This window comes from Acipenser ruthenus, chromosome 40, assembly GCF_902713425.1.
Source record: "Acipenser ruthenus chromosome 40, fAciRut3.2 maternal haplotype, whole genome shotgun sequence".
NCBI classification, from domain to species: domain Eukaryota; kingdom Metazoa; phylum Chordata; class Actinopteri; order Acipenseriformes; family Acipenseridae; genus Acipenser; species Acipenser ruthenus.
The window spans coordinates 4,909,642-4,926,479 of NC_081228.1; the positions used below are offsets into that span (position 1 = coordinate 4,909,642).

Sequence of the window (16,838 nt, forward strand, 5' to 3'; positions counted from 1 at the left end):
ATTTAAACATACTTTTAATAGTTGAGAAATTGACAGCAGGTGTTTATAGAAATCACTAGATTTAAAGAATATGACACACAAGACAATAAGAAAATATTATAGGCATACTGTATGTTTTAAGTTGGCACACAATGGAGTCTATTCAAAAGATCTAAACACTGGCAGATCTAAAGACTGACACTGTTTACTGTCTTATTCAGCTCATAGTAAAACCTGGAATGGGTGAAACTGCTATGCAGTAGGAGTCTTATTTCCATCACTGGTGATACCAACTTCCAGGGAGAGAAAGCCGACTCTCTTAAAAATTTGATTGAGTCTTATCATGGAAAAAGGAAAGAAATGCTAAATGTGTTTCGCAGAAATTCTTTCTAATTGCATGACCGTGACGATGTGTTTTTTTTTTTTTTTTTTTTAATGCCAGTCTCACATTCTAAATTAAGTATGAGCTTGAAGCTGTAGCACATCACATGGTTTTTGTGGATCCTGAAACTAGAACTAGTTATGAAATAACAAATTCCCCACTCCGTTGTCATTTCCACAGCAAGCTTATACACAGGCTTCTCACTTTCTAAGGCAGAAGTTTGTCTTGGTCAAGTCTCCTGTCAGTTTGACAGCAGTTTTAATAAACCATAAACAAACACACACACACAAAATCACATATCATTTGAAACTGTGCAGTATAGGACAGCTGTGAATTGAAAAATTCTGATAATTGATTATTATTATTATTATTATTATTATTATTATTATTATTATTATTATTATTATTATTATTATTAATTACATATATTTTACTTGGATCATATGTGATGGATACAATTGCAACACATACAAGCTTTTTAGATTTATTTAGATTTGTTGTTTTAGTTTCAGATACTTTGCTCTGTTTCTTTTAATGATATGATTGAATGTAACAAAAAAAAAATGACTTTTTACAGTCAGTATCCCTAGGCAGCTTCTTCAAGGAGATACTGAAGTAAATATACAATTACGACATCTTAACATCTTACAGCTGCTTTGTACAACAGTCCTGCTTGCTTTATATGGGTCTGTGTTCAGGATCTCTCCAGCTTACTGTAGCCTTTCTACAATAGATTTGTCAGTACACTTGTGTGCATTCTATACCAACATTCTATACCAACTGTATATTTATATATATGTAGGTTTGAGGAAGTTGGCTGTTTGGATTCGAGTGGTATGGGTGTTGTTCACTCTTTGTGAGAATCTTAAGTCGCTGGGGCTTTCCAGAGCCTGAAACAGTTTTCCTCAGCCCCGGAGAAATAACCAACATGCTTCCAAAATACCAGAACACTTCTCAGAACGGACTCAGCCCACAGTAACTCTGAATTCTGTACTACACTATAAATGTGTGCTCACTGCATTCCGCCATAGTTTAAAATGCTCTACTTGATGATTATATATATATATATATATATATATATATATATATATATATATATATATATATATATATATATATATAATTTAAAACAAAGTCGCTATTTCATATTTTAATATAAATATATAGTTTGTATTATTATTATTTACTGTTATTCTTATGATGGTGTATGTGGACAACAAGAAAAGACCAGAGTTATACAAGCACATCATCTTTCCTCTTCCTTGGCCTGCAAAGTTATCCAGTCCCTGTCTGTCCACATTTGTATTAATCCTCAAACTAAGCTGTGTCACTGCTAGCCCCCTTCACCCTCCTTCGCTTTCTAAATAAAATTAAAAAATCTGTGTATGACATCACAGAGCCCAGAGTATTCCAAACTCTAGAACAGCAGCTCAGAGCTCCAATTCAAATGTGTTGCCCAGGAGAGTGGGATATAATAAAAAGTTTGATCCATTTCTGGTTTTCCTATGAGTTTAGTCAGACACACCTGAGCTTGTTACCTCTACACTGTGGCTGATCAAGCTTGTAGTAAAACCTGGACTGGGTTAAACTACTATGCAATAGTAGTTTTATTTCCATCCCTGTAACTGCATTAAACTGAGAGCTGTTCTAGTTAATATTTGTTTCTACAAACAGGAGCCCTTTTTTCTCTTTGCAAAGAAACAAGTGGATAAATCTTTTTAGAAAGGAGAAGCTGGGCTGGTCTTTTGCACTTTGTCCAACCTGTGTATAAATTAGGATAGAAAGCCCCCTATCAACCCACCCCCAGCTCAACTACATGTGAATCTAATCTCGACCATTATACTGATCTGCATTTCTCCAAACTTAACATGTAGTACAAACATTTAAATGTGCTTTCACGATGAAAAAAGAATCAAATATCTGTCACTACTGAGTGTTATAATAAAGACAGTTCCATGTATATGAAACACGACTTAAATCACACTATTGAAACAGTCTACCTCATACGGACACACGATTGAAACAGTCTTTAATGACACTAAAGCTCTGGATAGAGCCAATGGCGTTTATTTAAGACCTTCTTAATAGCGTTTTCATTTCCCCCTTAATCGCATGTGAATTATTTGAGCGTTGGGCACCACCTGTTGGCCAAATATTGTAATTGCCGTATTAATTAAAAACTTTAAAGTTACCTCACAAACCCAACTAATGAAGGGGCCACAAGCATAGGCGTGCGATTCATTGTATTTCTTATGTGCATTGGATTTGCCATCTGATATGCTGGTTAACTGCCATTGGAGGACACCTGGGGGGGAGGCGAAGTCCAAAAAAACACCAATCAACAGGAATTTCAATTGTGAGGTCAGGATTGGAGGCAGAGAGGCAAATATTTCAGCTATGATGCTATATCCGCTGCACTCTGAACTGTGATGCCATTGCAGTGAATTGGAGCTACAACACCAGCAGTTCACCCTAATGCAGGGATGGAAATCAGACCCCTATTGCATAGCAGTTTCACTCATTCCAGGTTTTATTACGTGCTTGTCTTATTAAACTCCTAGTAAAACAAGGCAGGGATCAAACTGCAATGCAATAGGAGTCTTATTTCCATCCCTGTAATCCCTATCAGAAAAAATAGCATTCCAAAGAAAATCTGGTGACAGAGAATTAAAAGGGTGTCTCTGTGCTTCCTTTTCTGTTAACAATGACAGGATATAAAGCCATGTTACAGGAATTCTACATGCAAACTATTAAAAAAAACACTTACCTTTGTTTAAGCAATGAGACATTCATAATGTTTCACAACTTTCTATATGTGAAACAAAAAAATCTTTACATAATGTAAGCATACACAAAATATATAAAGATGTGCAATAGAATGAAAGAAATGCTGGAGCACAATAAAAGCTTGAATAGTGTTTTGATCGTTCTACTCCCCTCCCCCCTCTTATATTAGCATCCCTATCATTCCCTTCTCTTTCCAGCCTCACACAGGGGTTTGTAAACCCGACTGTGTGGTTAATAATGAGCAGTCATGACTTGCAGATGCGTTTGTAAGTGCAGCCTGTGTATATGCAAAAATATTCTTGCCTTGGCTGTTTTCAAGTCTAGCAAATACTATTGTAAATGTGTGCTGCTGGATACTGTCCCTTTGGGTCAAATTGCTTCCCGATGCTAATAAGAGAAGGCCATTTTAAAAGGTTGTCTTAAACAAAAACAACACAACCATTGAAAAGTAGAAGAAATGAAAAGGAGTCTTGTGTAAAGATAAAATGACCTGCTTTATATTTAACACCTACACCTGCGATCCAGTGGATTTGAACTGTTTGGACCTTTTTATAAGGAAACCACATTCAATTGTTGAGATCAGCTAAGAGCTTTTAACAGCCAATCAGATCTCTGTTCCATGACATCATCATCATAGTGCTGCAGTGCTTGGAACAGTCATATTACCTTTGACAGGAAAGCCAAGGTGCATGGATAGTATGGATAAACTTGGGGAAGTCACATGACCTCTTTGTCCCCCCCCCCAGCTGTAAGGGAAGCAGCTGCAGGGCTCCTGCCCCCATACTGGGAATGGCTGGACAATCCTTGGGAACTCTGTTGGGTGTTTGTAGGAACTAAAACAAACCCTAACCTGCAGGTATTTCATTGTACCGAATCTCTCCCATCTCTTCTGTTTTAGACACACGTTTCTCTGCTTCAGTTGTTTTAGCTAGACAAAGGCACATTGTAAGCTTGGCAAGCTTGTTAAACCAGTTATTTGCCACAAAGTACTGGTATAATGTGTTTTTACACAGGGTAAAATATACCTGATTAAAATACAGGGACTTTGTATGATGATTTGTGTTGTACTATTAATCATTAACTTCACAATTAGATAACATGGACTTTTCTTACTGTAGATATTGCCTGAATGCATTTGGTAAACGATCTTCAGCTTCCACGCCCCTAAGCGGTTTGAGGGCTGCTGGGACTTGTGTATATGCTAACCTTTTCAGAAATGCTCAGGAAGGTGTTACATTTGCATGAAAGCACTTCAATAACTTTCCTGTTCAGATACACTTGTTTCTGCTCCGGTGAATAGTGTCAAAATGTTCTGGAAGTGGCAGAGGACAGTGGATTGACAATGGAGACTCTCCCACTCTCCCAGGCAAATGAATGAACCACAGGGGAGAATCCTGTTCCATAGCTGTGCATACAGAGACTGTCTGTGACATTCTCGAACCTGGATCCCACTGTGCAGGCTCCTCTTCATTAACCAGCTCTTCTTCAGTCATTTTCTAAGTTCAAATAATAACAGTTTAGCAGTGAAGTGAGTCTAGTGGAGATGAAGGCTTTGGTTCACAAACTTATATTGCTTACTCCCAGACCAAGCGCCTCCCATTACATCCCCTTCAGTCACTGTGTGCAGTTGCACCATGTGACGCTTCCTATCTACTGTATGTATGTTGATTCATTTAAATTGTTGTTTAGTTAGTGCAATAAAAGGTATCACATGTCCTTCTCTTTGTCTATCTATCTATCTCTTTTACAATGAACGCATGGTTTTTTTTTCAATTGACAAAGCAACTTCCCAAAATCCATAGCGTTCACCCAAACTGATTTAAAATTTCTAAAAAATTACATTTGAAGTAATTGTGCTATTTTTTCTGAACAACTGTGTTCATTTTCACTTTTATAATGACAAGGTGCATTCCCGTAGCTGTTACAGTATGTATAAGATAATCAAACGGAAAAAGAAACCATCCCTACCTTTATTCCAACTGTCTGCAAGTCCTGCTGCTGTCTGAAATTGGTTCGGAGCTGCTAGCAGTGAGGTCATAGGCTGTGTGCTGATGACATCACAATTGTATGCTGTGAGGACACTGAATAATAAATGTGGGTCAGCTGTGGCTGGACCATTAGATTAGTCTATTGAACTGAGTAAGAAAAGTATTAAACTATCCTAGTGGAAAGTCCACTAATGCCCAGCCCTGTTGTTTTCAGTTCATGCTGGTTCAAGATGCTTAGTGCTGGTTGAGCAACTGGTTAAGCTGCAACAGAAAACAGGTTACACTTCTAAATGAATATATTTACTGTGAACCTGACCTGGGATGCTATACCCCTGCTGGCTGTTTGCCCAGCAAAAGGACAATACACGAGTTCCAATTCCTGAACCTTCGGAATCATGAAGAAACGTCAGCAGTCACAATGAAACTGAAAACACAACTGCTCTTTCTTGATAGGGTTTATAGGATTATAAATGAATCTCAAGCAAGTCAAAGAGAAGTATTTCTTCTTCTTATTATTATTATTATTTTATATATAACATAATTAATATATACTATAATAGTATAGCAGAAGAAAGACACACATGAAGAATGGCGTGTGGTTGAGGCACGTGTGGTAACCGAGCCCTGTTTTAGGCACGGCATGTAATTGTATCTGATTACTCGCTGATGATCGCTAGTGCTTTTTCATCGGATCACACCATCAATTGTTAACCAGAGACTGAAGCACGGAACGACTTTAGCACTTCAACGGGCCATTTTTTCCGCCTTTGAGACATACACGATACACACTTTGATATTGCATTTAATTTATAAATGATAGTCCAGATCCATACACTGCATGGATGCCTCAAACTGTACATTTCAAATAAGTACACGGGGGAATCTGTATGTATGGAAGAGGGGTTTAATTCATTTAAGTCTATTCGCTCCTGTAATATGTTATATAATGTTTTATGCTGACGAGTCACTTGTCTCTTTGTACGGTTCAACACGCTATGTCTACGTCACTGCTATGTTCTGTGATTGGCCAGATGGTTGGTGACCGGAAGCTAACGTATATACCGTATATGTATATCGGAAGAGAAGCTACTAGAATGCGGCAAACAAAGAGGAAGTCCTTTTTTTGCCATTGATTAAACACTAGGTAAAACTGCGTATTTGTTTGTGAAAATGGCTTCTCAGTAGCAGTAATTAAATTAGAACCGAAAAACCAATTTAAGCAAGTGTTCTGTCAGCAGCCCGCAGAAATACAGTTATGAGGATTCACTGCAGAACCGTGCTACTGGTTCTGTAATAAAAAATACAGCTTTTTCCTGTTTGTTTTTAAATGTAAGCAGTCAGTCTGAAAGGTTAGCACGACACCATTTGTTAATTATGTGTATGGTGGATGAGGAAGTCGCAGCTGCATATAAATGTTAAGGGTAATTAGTTTTAGTGTCACGTGAGAAAGGGAGTGAATTGTACATCATGGTGTACTCATAGGATGTGCGGTACCTTCTAGAAGGAACCGCGATCCCATCCCCCTACACAGAGAGCTTAAATAAAAAGGGGGTGAAGGTATACGCTGTTTTGAGGAGCATTACACAAATAAATACAAATTAAAATATGTGTGTTTTCAGCATGTACTTGAAAATCTACAAAACAGAAAATGTACATCACAGCGCAAAAACATACAAAAAAGAGATTTAATATTTTTCTACAATTCATTTTTTCACCTAGCTAGAATAATGCCACCACTTATTTTATATAAACCCCCCCCAAAATAATACTTATTCGTAGGCTGTTGTATATATTATTAACTACAATACTAATATGATTCCTTTTAATGTAAAAATAAAAAACTACCCATGCGGTGTGTCAGTGTGCTTGGAAGGGGGTTCCATTTTGTGGCGAAGGAGAGCGTTTTGATTGGAGGATCACCCCGCTTCCAGCTCGGTGATTGGTCACTCCCTTTAGGGCAGACGGATTTAAGAGCATTCCTGCCGGTAGCTCGTTCTTAATTTGCGGAGCGGAGACAGCGAGCAGCTCTTAAAAAGAACAGCACTTTAAATTCTATTTATATTTTCATAAACATTAAGGTATGTGTTCACTCTTTAAATTATGTATAGGGTGGTAAAACTTAAACAATCATTTGAAATACGACGCATAATTATGTTAAATATAATGGCTGAGACCTTTTATTAAAAAAAAAACAAAACATATTTATAAAATAAACCTTTTGTTAAATGTTAATTAAAAAACCGAGCACTCGATTATGAGTTGTTTATGACGATGTTATCGTATGTATTGTGATTTCGTAGGATTAACCTTTTTTTTTTTCTATTGATTTCTTGTTATGACGGTTGCTACCGGCATATTTTTACCGGCATTTGTACGTTTGGCAGAGGGCCCAAATCTTTAGAAACTGATACAAACCGAGTACCGTTTTTTTTTTTAACGGTAACGTACGGTGCCGGTTACCATACTATATATAAGACCCATGTATTTTTTTTTAAGAATTAAAAGGCTGTGTGTATTCTGGTATTTAATTTCGAGTCTGTTCAAGTGTGGTTGAGTAATGGCGCCCGCATGCTCGGCGGATGCTGCAGTACAGGCTCTTCTTTGTCCTTCACTCTGGGGGGGGGGGGGTTGATACCACGTGCTCGTGTGCAGATGGTGTCCTGGGGGGGTGGGGGGGTGGGGGGGTCGACCGATTGATTTACATGTTCTAATGTAAGTATAGACTTTGCACCCTAAGCCTAGAGTGATTACATGTAGTTAGCAGTTAATGCATTAATTATTTTAATGTGTTTTTTTTCTTCGTTAATTGAAATCCAATTTAATTCGGAAACTCCATAATACTACCTTTTTTTATGAGTTTTTTCGCGATAGGCAGGGTTGGAGGGGCGACCGACCGCTGGGGTGTTTCTGAATTTATGCATTTCATGTTGAAAGTATGTAGGTGTAATATCTATCCTATTATAAATAACTGTTCCAACGCGCTCTTGAAAGAATGGATCACGTTGCAGCAGCATTTCGTGTCATGTTGCGGTCTTTCCTGAATAATTAATTTGACCAAGTCGTGATTACACGGTTACTGCGGTAACGGACTTAACGTTTTTTTTAGCGAATGCTGTGCAAAGTCTTTCCTGTTAGTAGGTCGATTTCCACACAGTCACGTGTCAAGACCGATACGGCGTTACTAGGTTACGTCATACCAGCCCTTGGGGCTGCAGTTTTGGCTACTTTTACGTCATGCTCTTAAACGAGATGTCTTCAAGCCCTCCCTGCGTATTGTAAAGCGCTTTGAGATGAGTTATATACATTGCGCTACATAAAATCAATATTATTAGAAGTGCTCGGCTCCTCGAATTCCTTTTTCTGTTGGTGTCAAAGACAAGGTGACCGCAGAAATCAGGATAAAGGCTCACTGTTTGAAGTCCTTGAATGAGAAGCCGCACAGTTTAATAGTAGGGTATGAAGTTAAGAGTTCCAATTCTTGTAGCTTGCAAATCTGTTTTTGTATAAAAGAATAGCAATGAATACAAAATGATGCTCTTAATTATACTTTCACCACTAAAAAAAAAAAAAATCTACTGTGAGCATTTGTGTGCTGCAAATTTAAATTGCTGACGCCGGGTACACACTTGATCAAGAAGGTGCACTACATTATGTAAATATAAACTCTAAATTTAATAAAGAATAGTTATTGCATTGAGTGAATGCAGGCTTCAAACAATGACACTGCACTGCAGAAGTACAGTCCATTTCTTCTGGACTCTACTGGCTTTTCTCTTCGGTCCCACACATCGAGCCTTTGGGCCAGCAAGGAGTACTGATTCCAGTCAAGCTGAACTGGAACAGTGCCTTGATGCAGCCTCAGACGCCCTGCTGGTGTTGGTTCAATTAGCACTTAAAGTGCTGACTGCAAACTGCGTTAATGACTGTGGATTTCTCTGCGAATATTTATAAGCCACATTCCTCGTCTCTCCATGCACAGGAAATGCATGAAAACTTACTGATGAATTGTACCGTGTTGAAGCGGAGCATAGGGGTACACAGCAGTGATCGCTACCATTTCCTTTTCATTGCTGATAATTTAAATGTTTTGTCTGAAGTACAACTCCTCCTCTTTCTCTCAGCAAGTGAAAAATCAAGTGATAAGTCGTTCAATACAACGGACACAATGTAAACAGGATTTCAAATACGCCGCTCACTCACTGAGGTACTGGTGTAGTTCGCTGCAAGTAGCCCATTAATGAGGCTTCGTGAGATCCTGGTCCAGCTGTACAGTTCATGGTTAATCTAGCTTGAGAGCAAGTGTCTCTTGATTTAGGAGTAACATGTTGACTTCTTTTTTCTCCCCCCAGGAACCATGTCTAAGGGAACAGCTGTTGGCATTGATCTGGGAACCACTTACTCCTGCGTAGGTGTCTTTCAGCATGGCAAAGTTGAAATCATTGCCAACGACCAGGGTAACAGGACCACACCCAGCTATGTAGCCTTCACCGACTCCGAGAGGCTGATCGGCGATGCTGCAAAGAACCAGGTTGCAATGAATCCCACCAACACAGTGTTCGGTAAGCATGTTTTCTGCCATGCAGCATTCGGAGTACTTGGACAGTATCTCCATGTAGTAATGTGTTGTACTGGTTTCCTAGGCTGTAGCAAACTGGATTGGTCATTGAAGCGCAAAACCTATACCAGATTAAAAAAAAAAAACTACCCTGCTAAACCTGATGCAGTGAACACCTCAAGTTCCTTTCTACCTTAAGCATTACTCGCTGTGATGAAGTTGATTCCAAAGTCTTTCGTAGTTTCCACCAGAGGCTGAAAGGCCAAAGATGGCACAAGTTCCTTCCTTGGATGTCTGAGCGAGTAATCAGGATTCAGTACTAGTCCTAGAAATCACATGGGTGGCTCTTAAGCTTTCTCTATAGTCAGTATAGTCAATCTCGTTCAAATGCATATAATTGACAGTGTGTCACATTTTCCTTTGCAGATGCTAAGCGTCTGATTGGCCGCAGATTCGAAGACGCAGTGGTCCAGTCCGATATGAAGCACTGGCCATTCAATGTCGTGAGTGATGGTGGCCGTCCCAAACTCGAGGTCGAGTACAAAGGGGAGACCAAGTCTTTCTACCCTGAGGAAGTCTCTTCTATGGTGCTGACCAAGATGAAGGAAATTGCAGAAGCTTACCTCGGAAAGGTGAGGGTTTTTGTAAATCTTGCTGAACTTCCTCTATTTCATTGTCTGATGCGAAATGGTTGTCATCTACTCCAAGTACAGTCTTATAGTTGTCAACTGGTATGCCTTGGTGACTCAAAACCCTGTATGTTAAATATTTTGTGCTTGCTCACTGTGATGAAGTTGATTCCAAAGTCTTTCGTAGTTTCCACCAGAGGCCAAAAGGCCAATGATGGCACAAGTTCCTTCCTTGGATGTCTGAGTGAGCATTGCTCAGTATTGCCCTCCTGTAGATTTTCTGCAAAAAAATAATTCCACTCACTCCAACTAAATGCCTTTCCCTTCTCTTCCAGTCTGTGACCAACGCTGTTGTAACTGTGCCAGCATACTTCAACGACTCCCAGCGCCAGGCCACAAAGGATGCTGGTACAATCGCTGGCCTTAATGTTCTCCGAATCATCAATGAACCAACTGCTGCTGCTATTGCTTATGGCTTGGACAAGAAGGTGCTAATGGTTATTTTTTGTGTATTTAGGACACTTTCAAAAGGATAGGGAGCAGGGGAGGGGGGGTGGTCTCCTATTTTGGCCCAGTTAAGGATGGCTGTTTTTTTTTTTTTTTTTATATGGCTCAAGTAAATGAACTAGTCCTGTTAGCTTGCATTGCTAACTAGGATGCATTTTAACTCCCTAGCCGTGCTCGCTGTGATGAAGTTGATTCCAAAGTCTTTCGTAGTTTCCACCAGAGGCCGAAAGGCCAAAGATGGCACAAGTTCCTTCCTTGGATGTCTGAGCGAGTTCTGATCAGTATTATTGCTCACCTTTTATAGTGATCATATTACTGCTTGATGGTAAAACTTTTACATCCTGGTGAGTTAACCAAATTCCTTATGTGTTTCTAGGTTGGAGTTGAAAGAAATGTGCTCATTTTCGATCTGGGCGGTGGCACTTTCGATGTCTCCATCCTGACTATTGAAGATGGAATCTTTGAAGTGAAATCCACCGCTGGCGACACCCATCTCGGTGGAGAAGACTTTGACAACCGCATGGTCAACCACTTCATTGCAGAGTTCAAGCGCAAGTACAAGAAGGACATCAGTGACAACAAGAGAGCTGTTCGCCGTCTCCGCACCGCCTGTGAAAGGGCAAAGCGCACCCTTTCTTCCAGCACCCAGGCCAGTATTGAAATCGACTCCCTGTACGAGGGCATCGATTTTTACACCTCCATCACCAGGGCTCGTTTTGAGGAGCTGAACGCAGACCTGTTCCGTGGTACTCTGGACCCCGTGGAGAAGTCCCTCCGTGATGCCAAGATGGACAAGGCCCAGATCCACGACATTGTGCTGGTCGGAGGATCTACCCGTATCCCCAAGATCCAGAAGCTGCTGCAGGATTTCTTCAACGGGAAGGAGCTCAACAAGAGCATCAACCCAGATGAGGCTGTTGCCTATGGAGCAGGTAATTGATGTGATCCTGTTCATTGCACATCGTAGCTTGCTGCCCAGACTGTTCACAAAATAAGCGCCCTGATAACGCAGTTGAACAGTCTTCCATGAATATAGCACTTTACTTTCCCCACAATTTAAATGGAATATGATTTTGGTAATAAACACGTGGCCAAGCTTTTGCTAGCTTGCCAACTTTTAAAAGGGGTCATCTTGTGTTCTAATATAATCTCGCTGTGAAGTTGATTCCAAAGTCTTTCGTAGTTTCCACCAGAGGCTGAAAGGCCAAAGATGGCACAAGTTCCTTCCTTGGATGTCTGAGCGAGTTCTGATTTCTTTAGGGTTATCTAGCTCTCCAGGGTCTCTAAGGTTTGTTAAGTGTTTGTGTTTTTGTTTCCTCAGCTGTGCAGGCTGCCATCCTGTCCGGGGACAAGTCTGAGAATGTGCAGGACCTGCTGCTGCTGGACGTCACTCCCCTGTCTCTGGGCATTGAGACCGCCGGTGGGGTCATGACTGTGCTGATCAAGCGTAACACCACTATCCCCACCAAGCAGACCCAGACCTTCACCACCTACTCTGACAACCAGCCCGGTGTGCTCATCCAGGTAAAGAGGAAGTTGCAGGAGATAGTTTGCATGTTATTTACAAAGGTGTTTGGTTATGAGGTTTGCCTCGCCCCTCTCGTAGAAAGCTTTCTGCTCCTCGCTGTGATGAAGTTGATTCCAAAGTCTTTCGTAGTTTCCACCAGAGGCCGAAAGGCCAAAGATGGCACAAGTTCCTTCCTTGGATGTCTGAGCGAGTTCTGATCCTATGAGGGGATAATAGCCAATTAACAGTTGAAGCTGCACTTCATTATAACTTCATAATGGATTACTGTAATCTTGTAATTCTTCTACTAAACCCTAGTAACTAATTCCAACCTTTAATTCAAGGTCTATGAAGGTGAGCGAGCCATGACCAAGGACAACAACTTGCTGGGCAAGTTTGAGCTGACCGGTATCCCCCCCGCGCCCCGTGGTGTTCCTCAGATCGAGGTCACTTTCGATATTGATGCCAACGGCATCCTGAACGTCTCTGCAGTGGACAAGAGCACTGGCAAGGAGAACAAGATCACCATCACCAACGACAAAGGTATTGACTTTCGCTCTTCAGCTGTTTTCATACTATAAAGTTATTCTTTGGTGTAGAGTATCTCGCTGTGATGAAGTTGATTCCAAAGTCTTTCGTAGTTTCCACCAGAGGCCAAAAGGCCAAAGATGGCACAAGTTCCTTCCTTGGATGTCTGAGCGAGCTTGATTTCTAGCTTCATTTATGGGATCCTTTTTGAAAGCCTGTGCTAATGATATGATCTTCTGAAACAGGACGCCTGAGCAAGGAGGATATCGAGCGCATGGTCCAGGAAGCAGAGAAGTACAAGTCTGAGGATGATGTGCAGCGTGAGAAGGTCTCCTCCAAGAATGCCCTGGAGTCCTATGCTTTCAACATGAAGTCGACTGTGGAGGATGAGAAGCTGGAGGGCAAGATCAGCGATGAGGACAAGCAGAAGATCTTGGAGAAGTGCAACGAGATCATCGGTTGGCTGGATAAGAACCAGGTAAGACTTCAATATATCCTTTTGTTATCTAACTGCATCTGATGGCAGATTTAATAATGAAAGTACTGTTACAAGTATTTGTTTACCTTTTAACTGATCGGTATCCAGTTAACCTTTTGGGTGGAAGTAAGCGTCCAAACCATGCTTAAGATGAGTTTTTTGAACCATTTAAAAGTGGTGTGCTCCCTGTTATTGTGTAATAAACAAACATACACGGTAATGGCATGAAATTGCAAGCGATTAGTTTTTTTTTTTTAGTACTACTAAAGATCTTGTATTAAACTAATTTCTGTGAATGCTTCCAAAGCCATTCCTATAAAGCTGAAATTCAACAATAAAACACTTGTGTTCTCTGTTCCAGACTGCTGAGAAGGAGGAGTATGAGCACCATCAGAAGGAGCTTGAGAAGGTGTGCAACCCCATCATCACCAAGCTGTACCAAGGCGCTGGCGGGATGCCAGGTGGCATGCCAGGGGGCTTCCCAGGGGCTGGTGCTGCTCCCTCCGGAGGTGGCTCATCCGGCCCTACCATCGAGGAGGTTGATTAAAGAAACTTAGTCTCAAGAATCGTTACCCGAAGGACCCAATCTGTAAGCCAACGCTGGTCATTGGCTCTTCCCAACCATCTCCAAGCCATAGCTGCTATGTTCTGTTTGTGATGCTGGATACTTGAATCCACTGCGTAACTTGCAGTGTAGTTGTACTGTTGCTGGCAATACATTTTGAGTCCAGGTGAATAAAACCTACTTGAAAATCTAAAATGTGTGTGTCGTCTCTAGGTGTTAATGGGCTGCTTCATGAACAGGCCTAAACGTTCTTGGGCTTGTAAAACATGCTGCTGCTTTTGAACAAACTCTTCATTGTTGACAGAATCTTTGCTGGTTTGTGCCGTGAATAGTGGAACTTTATGCAAAGTTCTTTAGGCAAATAGTCCAGTCTTCTGTTATTAATGAACCATTCTAATGAACACTGTCACTACAAAAAGGTTATCACTTGATGTATGCTGTCTGAAAAGTGACTGGGTAATCCACTAATTTATTTATATTATATAAAGTTCACATGGGTTTCAATAAATCCTGGTATGACAAATGCCCCAGCATTGGTATAGTCTGACCATCACTATAAACCAGGGGTTTACATAACTGGTATGCATGCACACCAATGCAGACTTCCATATTGTTTAAGATGCTGATGCATACAGTCAGTACATCTTAACAAGAAAGCATTTTTTTTTTTTTCCCAGGGAGGAAGCAATGGTGCTCATGTGTTTAAGGTCAAGCATTTCTGACTGACCCATGCCTGCCTAACCTCCTAATTTTCTATTGAGACTGGGATCAAAACTAAATACCCAGTCCTCATATTTCACTTGAAGCTGAAGGGTTCCAATTCGCTTAATGCTCCATCCTTGCGGTAGCTATCATTGGCTGCATCAAGGTTTTATTAAACAAATTGAGAGCGATAGGTGGAATCTCCACTTCAGATGGCAGAGGTCTTGATTTCACTGCCTTTTCAGAGATGAGGGGTGTAGTGATGATGAGAGGGGGTGTCGATGTTTGAGAGCCGTTGCATTAAAAAAAAAAAAAAAAAAAAGACATTTATTTAATATTGTGTTTCCCTGAGTTATATCCATCTATAAATACCGCTGTGCCGTAAAGCTAACATGTTCAACACCATTTTGTTTTGAATCCCCAGGGCTGGGATTTGGTGGTTGGGTATTGAAATAATCGGATAATGCGCGAGGATTTGTTACAAACTGTAATAACCATCAATCCGTACTCCTATATAAACATTCATAAACTATTGTTGTCTCTGGCACTGGCATTAAGCAGTGCTGCTTGTGAGCGTGGGTTTTCATATGTCAGCATTCAAAAACAAACACCAATCCCACCTCGTATCTACTGCACCAGCCTACTGGTGCTGAATTACATACCGCCCTAAACAAGCACCCCTTACAAATTCTCACATGACACGTACCTTCTCTCCTGTGAGGGTGAGTGGGTCATTTGAGTAGTCCAGACCCAATGAGAAACTATCTATGGTTGCTAAAGCATACAAAATAATAATAACAATAAATTAACATGTCTACTGGCTTCAGAATTTAATGTCGCTCGCGCTATATGAGGTACCCTGTCGCTAAAATCTCCAAATTTGCACCCTGATCCTTGACAGCCCAATTGTTTGAACTGTTGAAGAGGAGGAGGGGGAGCCCTAATTGTTGTGCGTACCAAACCACGTCTGCTGATACTGCTGTGAGAACCTAATGATGCAAGTTATGTGAACCCCTGACAAATACATCAACCAATGTTAGCGTACAAAATGAATGTCAGACACCGCTGTCTAGTTTAGTTTGGCAGGACAAGTGCTTTTTGTGAAATGTTTGAGAGGCACTTTGATTTATTTTTATTTTGTTAAATGCCCACGTACATGCTTATTGTCATTTTGTATCCCAGGGTGCTTTACAAAAAATACAACCAACAAACCTGACCTATAATTTGTAACAAGAATACATGATTCAGCTTCGTGGCTAATGTGAAAGGTACGTAGTTAGGTCTCAAATGAATTGGTGACGGAAAGTCAGAGTCGAGGTTATAAACTGAAGAATAAGTTGCTGTGTTTTCATTGTAAAAGACAAACATTGTAAAACCTTTAGTAATTACAACTGCACAGGGTCTGTACTGCTTCTTTTGACTGGTAGGTGGCAGCAGAGCTTGCATTTAGCTGGGCTATTCCAAGTTACTTCTACTGTATGTTAATGTAGGTACTAAAACAATAAATACATTCTTAAGATTCCTACAGGACTTCCTGTTTTGAGCTGACTTATTTATTATTTGAAATCTGTCAGTTGTCAATATCTCGAAACTTCACCAGGTAAAATAAAATTAAAAAAAGTATATATATATATATATATATATATATATATATATATATATATATATATATATATATATATATATATCATTAGGATGGGCCCGGTTGTTGAATGTGTTATTTTTCTGAAAGGAATGTTACGAAACTAGTTTGAAACATGTCGCAACAAAACCGTTCCCATGTACAACACAACAGTGATACTGACCACCTTTTACACTTAGAAATAGAGTCTGTTTCAAAGATCTTTTCAAAATGGGCACGCTAGGTAGGCAAGGATTATTGCCTACCTTGTGAAACAGGTAACACAGCAATAACGATCCATGATGTGGCATGGAACAGAAAAGCCAGAGCACTTGCTGTTATGTTTTTATTTTATTTTTATCACTTTTGATTTAGAGGACAGATCTCTGCACTAGAGCAGACATTTTGAAAAGAGCTTTGAAACAGACTTTAAAGTTGTGTAAAAAGTTGTCAGGATGTTAACAATGAAAAGAAAAATGACAGGTATGTTATTTAAACAGTTGTAGCAACACATGGGGATGTATAATACTATATTTTTTCGGAACCCTGTTGCTTTTTAAAGCTGCAGTATATTGCCATGGAAATTGAAAAGATAGACAAAAATGTCTTG

At 40.2% G+C, this 16,838-nt stretch overlaps 1 protein-coding gene and 5 non-coding genes across 6 annotated transcripts; all 6 read left to right on the top strand.

Annotated features, from left to right (window-relative positions):
- The first annotated feature begins 7,079 nt into the window (after nt 1-7,079).
- On the top strand, nt 7,080-14,100 carry LOC117397052 (heat shock cognate 70 kDa protein). Its single transcript, XM_033995557.3, has 9 exons — nt 7,080-7,214; nt 9,486-9,695; nt 10,118-10,323; nt 10,656-10,808; nt 11,204-11,759; nt 12,149-12,351; nt 12,679-12,877; nt 13,108-13,340; nt 13,702-14,100. The coding sequence occupies exons 2-9, from the start codon at nt 9,491-9,493 to the stop codon at nt 13,885-13,887; spliced, it is 1,941 nt and encodes a 646-aa protein (XP_033851448.1). The 5' UTR covers nt 7,080-7,214; nt 9,486-9,490; the 3' UTR covers nt 13,888-14,100.
- LOC131708189 (small nucleolar RNA SNORD14) lies at nt 9,897-9,993 on the top strand. Its single transcript, XR_009311287.1, has one exon. It is a non-coding gene; the product is annotated as a small nucleolar RNA SNORD14 (small nucleolar RNA).
- LOC131708213 (small nucleolar RNA SNORD14) lies at nt 10,472-10,568 on the top strand. Its single transcript, XR_009311293.1, has one exon. It is a non-coding gene; the product is annotated as a small nucleolar RNA SNORD14 (small nucleolar RNA).
- On the top strand, nt 11,002-11,098 carry LOC131708210 (small nucleolar RNA SNORD14). The gene has a single exon (XR_009311290.1). It is a non-coding gene; the product is annotated as a small nucleolar RNA SNORD14 (small nucleolar RNA).
- On the top strand, nt 12,449-12,545 carry LOC131708211 (small nucleolar RNA SNORD14). The gene has a single exon (XR_009311291.1). It is a non-coding gene; the product is annotated as a small nucleolar RNA SNORD14 (small nucleolar RNA).
- LOC131708212 (small nucleolar RNA SNORD14) lies at nt 12,940-13,036 on the top strand. The gene has a single exon (XR_009311292.1). It is a non-coding gene; the product is annotated as a small nucleolar RNA SNORD14 (small nucleolar RNA).
- Nucleotides 14,101-16,838: the final 2,738 nt, after the last annotated feature.

Bases quoted from the DNA above. Each gene is read 5' to 3' on its own strand.
- LOC117397052 (XM_033995557.3), top strand. From the start codon at position 9,491: ATGTCTAAGGGAACAGCTGTTGGCATTGATCTGGGAACCACTTACTCC. The intron at 9,696-10,117 runs GTAAGCATGTTT...TTTCCTTTGCAG, and splicing joins TCCCACCAACACAGTGTTCG to ATGCTAAGCGTCTGATTGGC. The intron at 12,352-12,678 runs GTAAAGAGGAAG...CTTTAATTCAAG, and splicing joins AGCCCGGTGTGCTCATCCAG to GTCTATGAAGGTGAGCGAGC.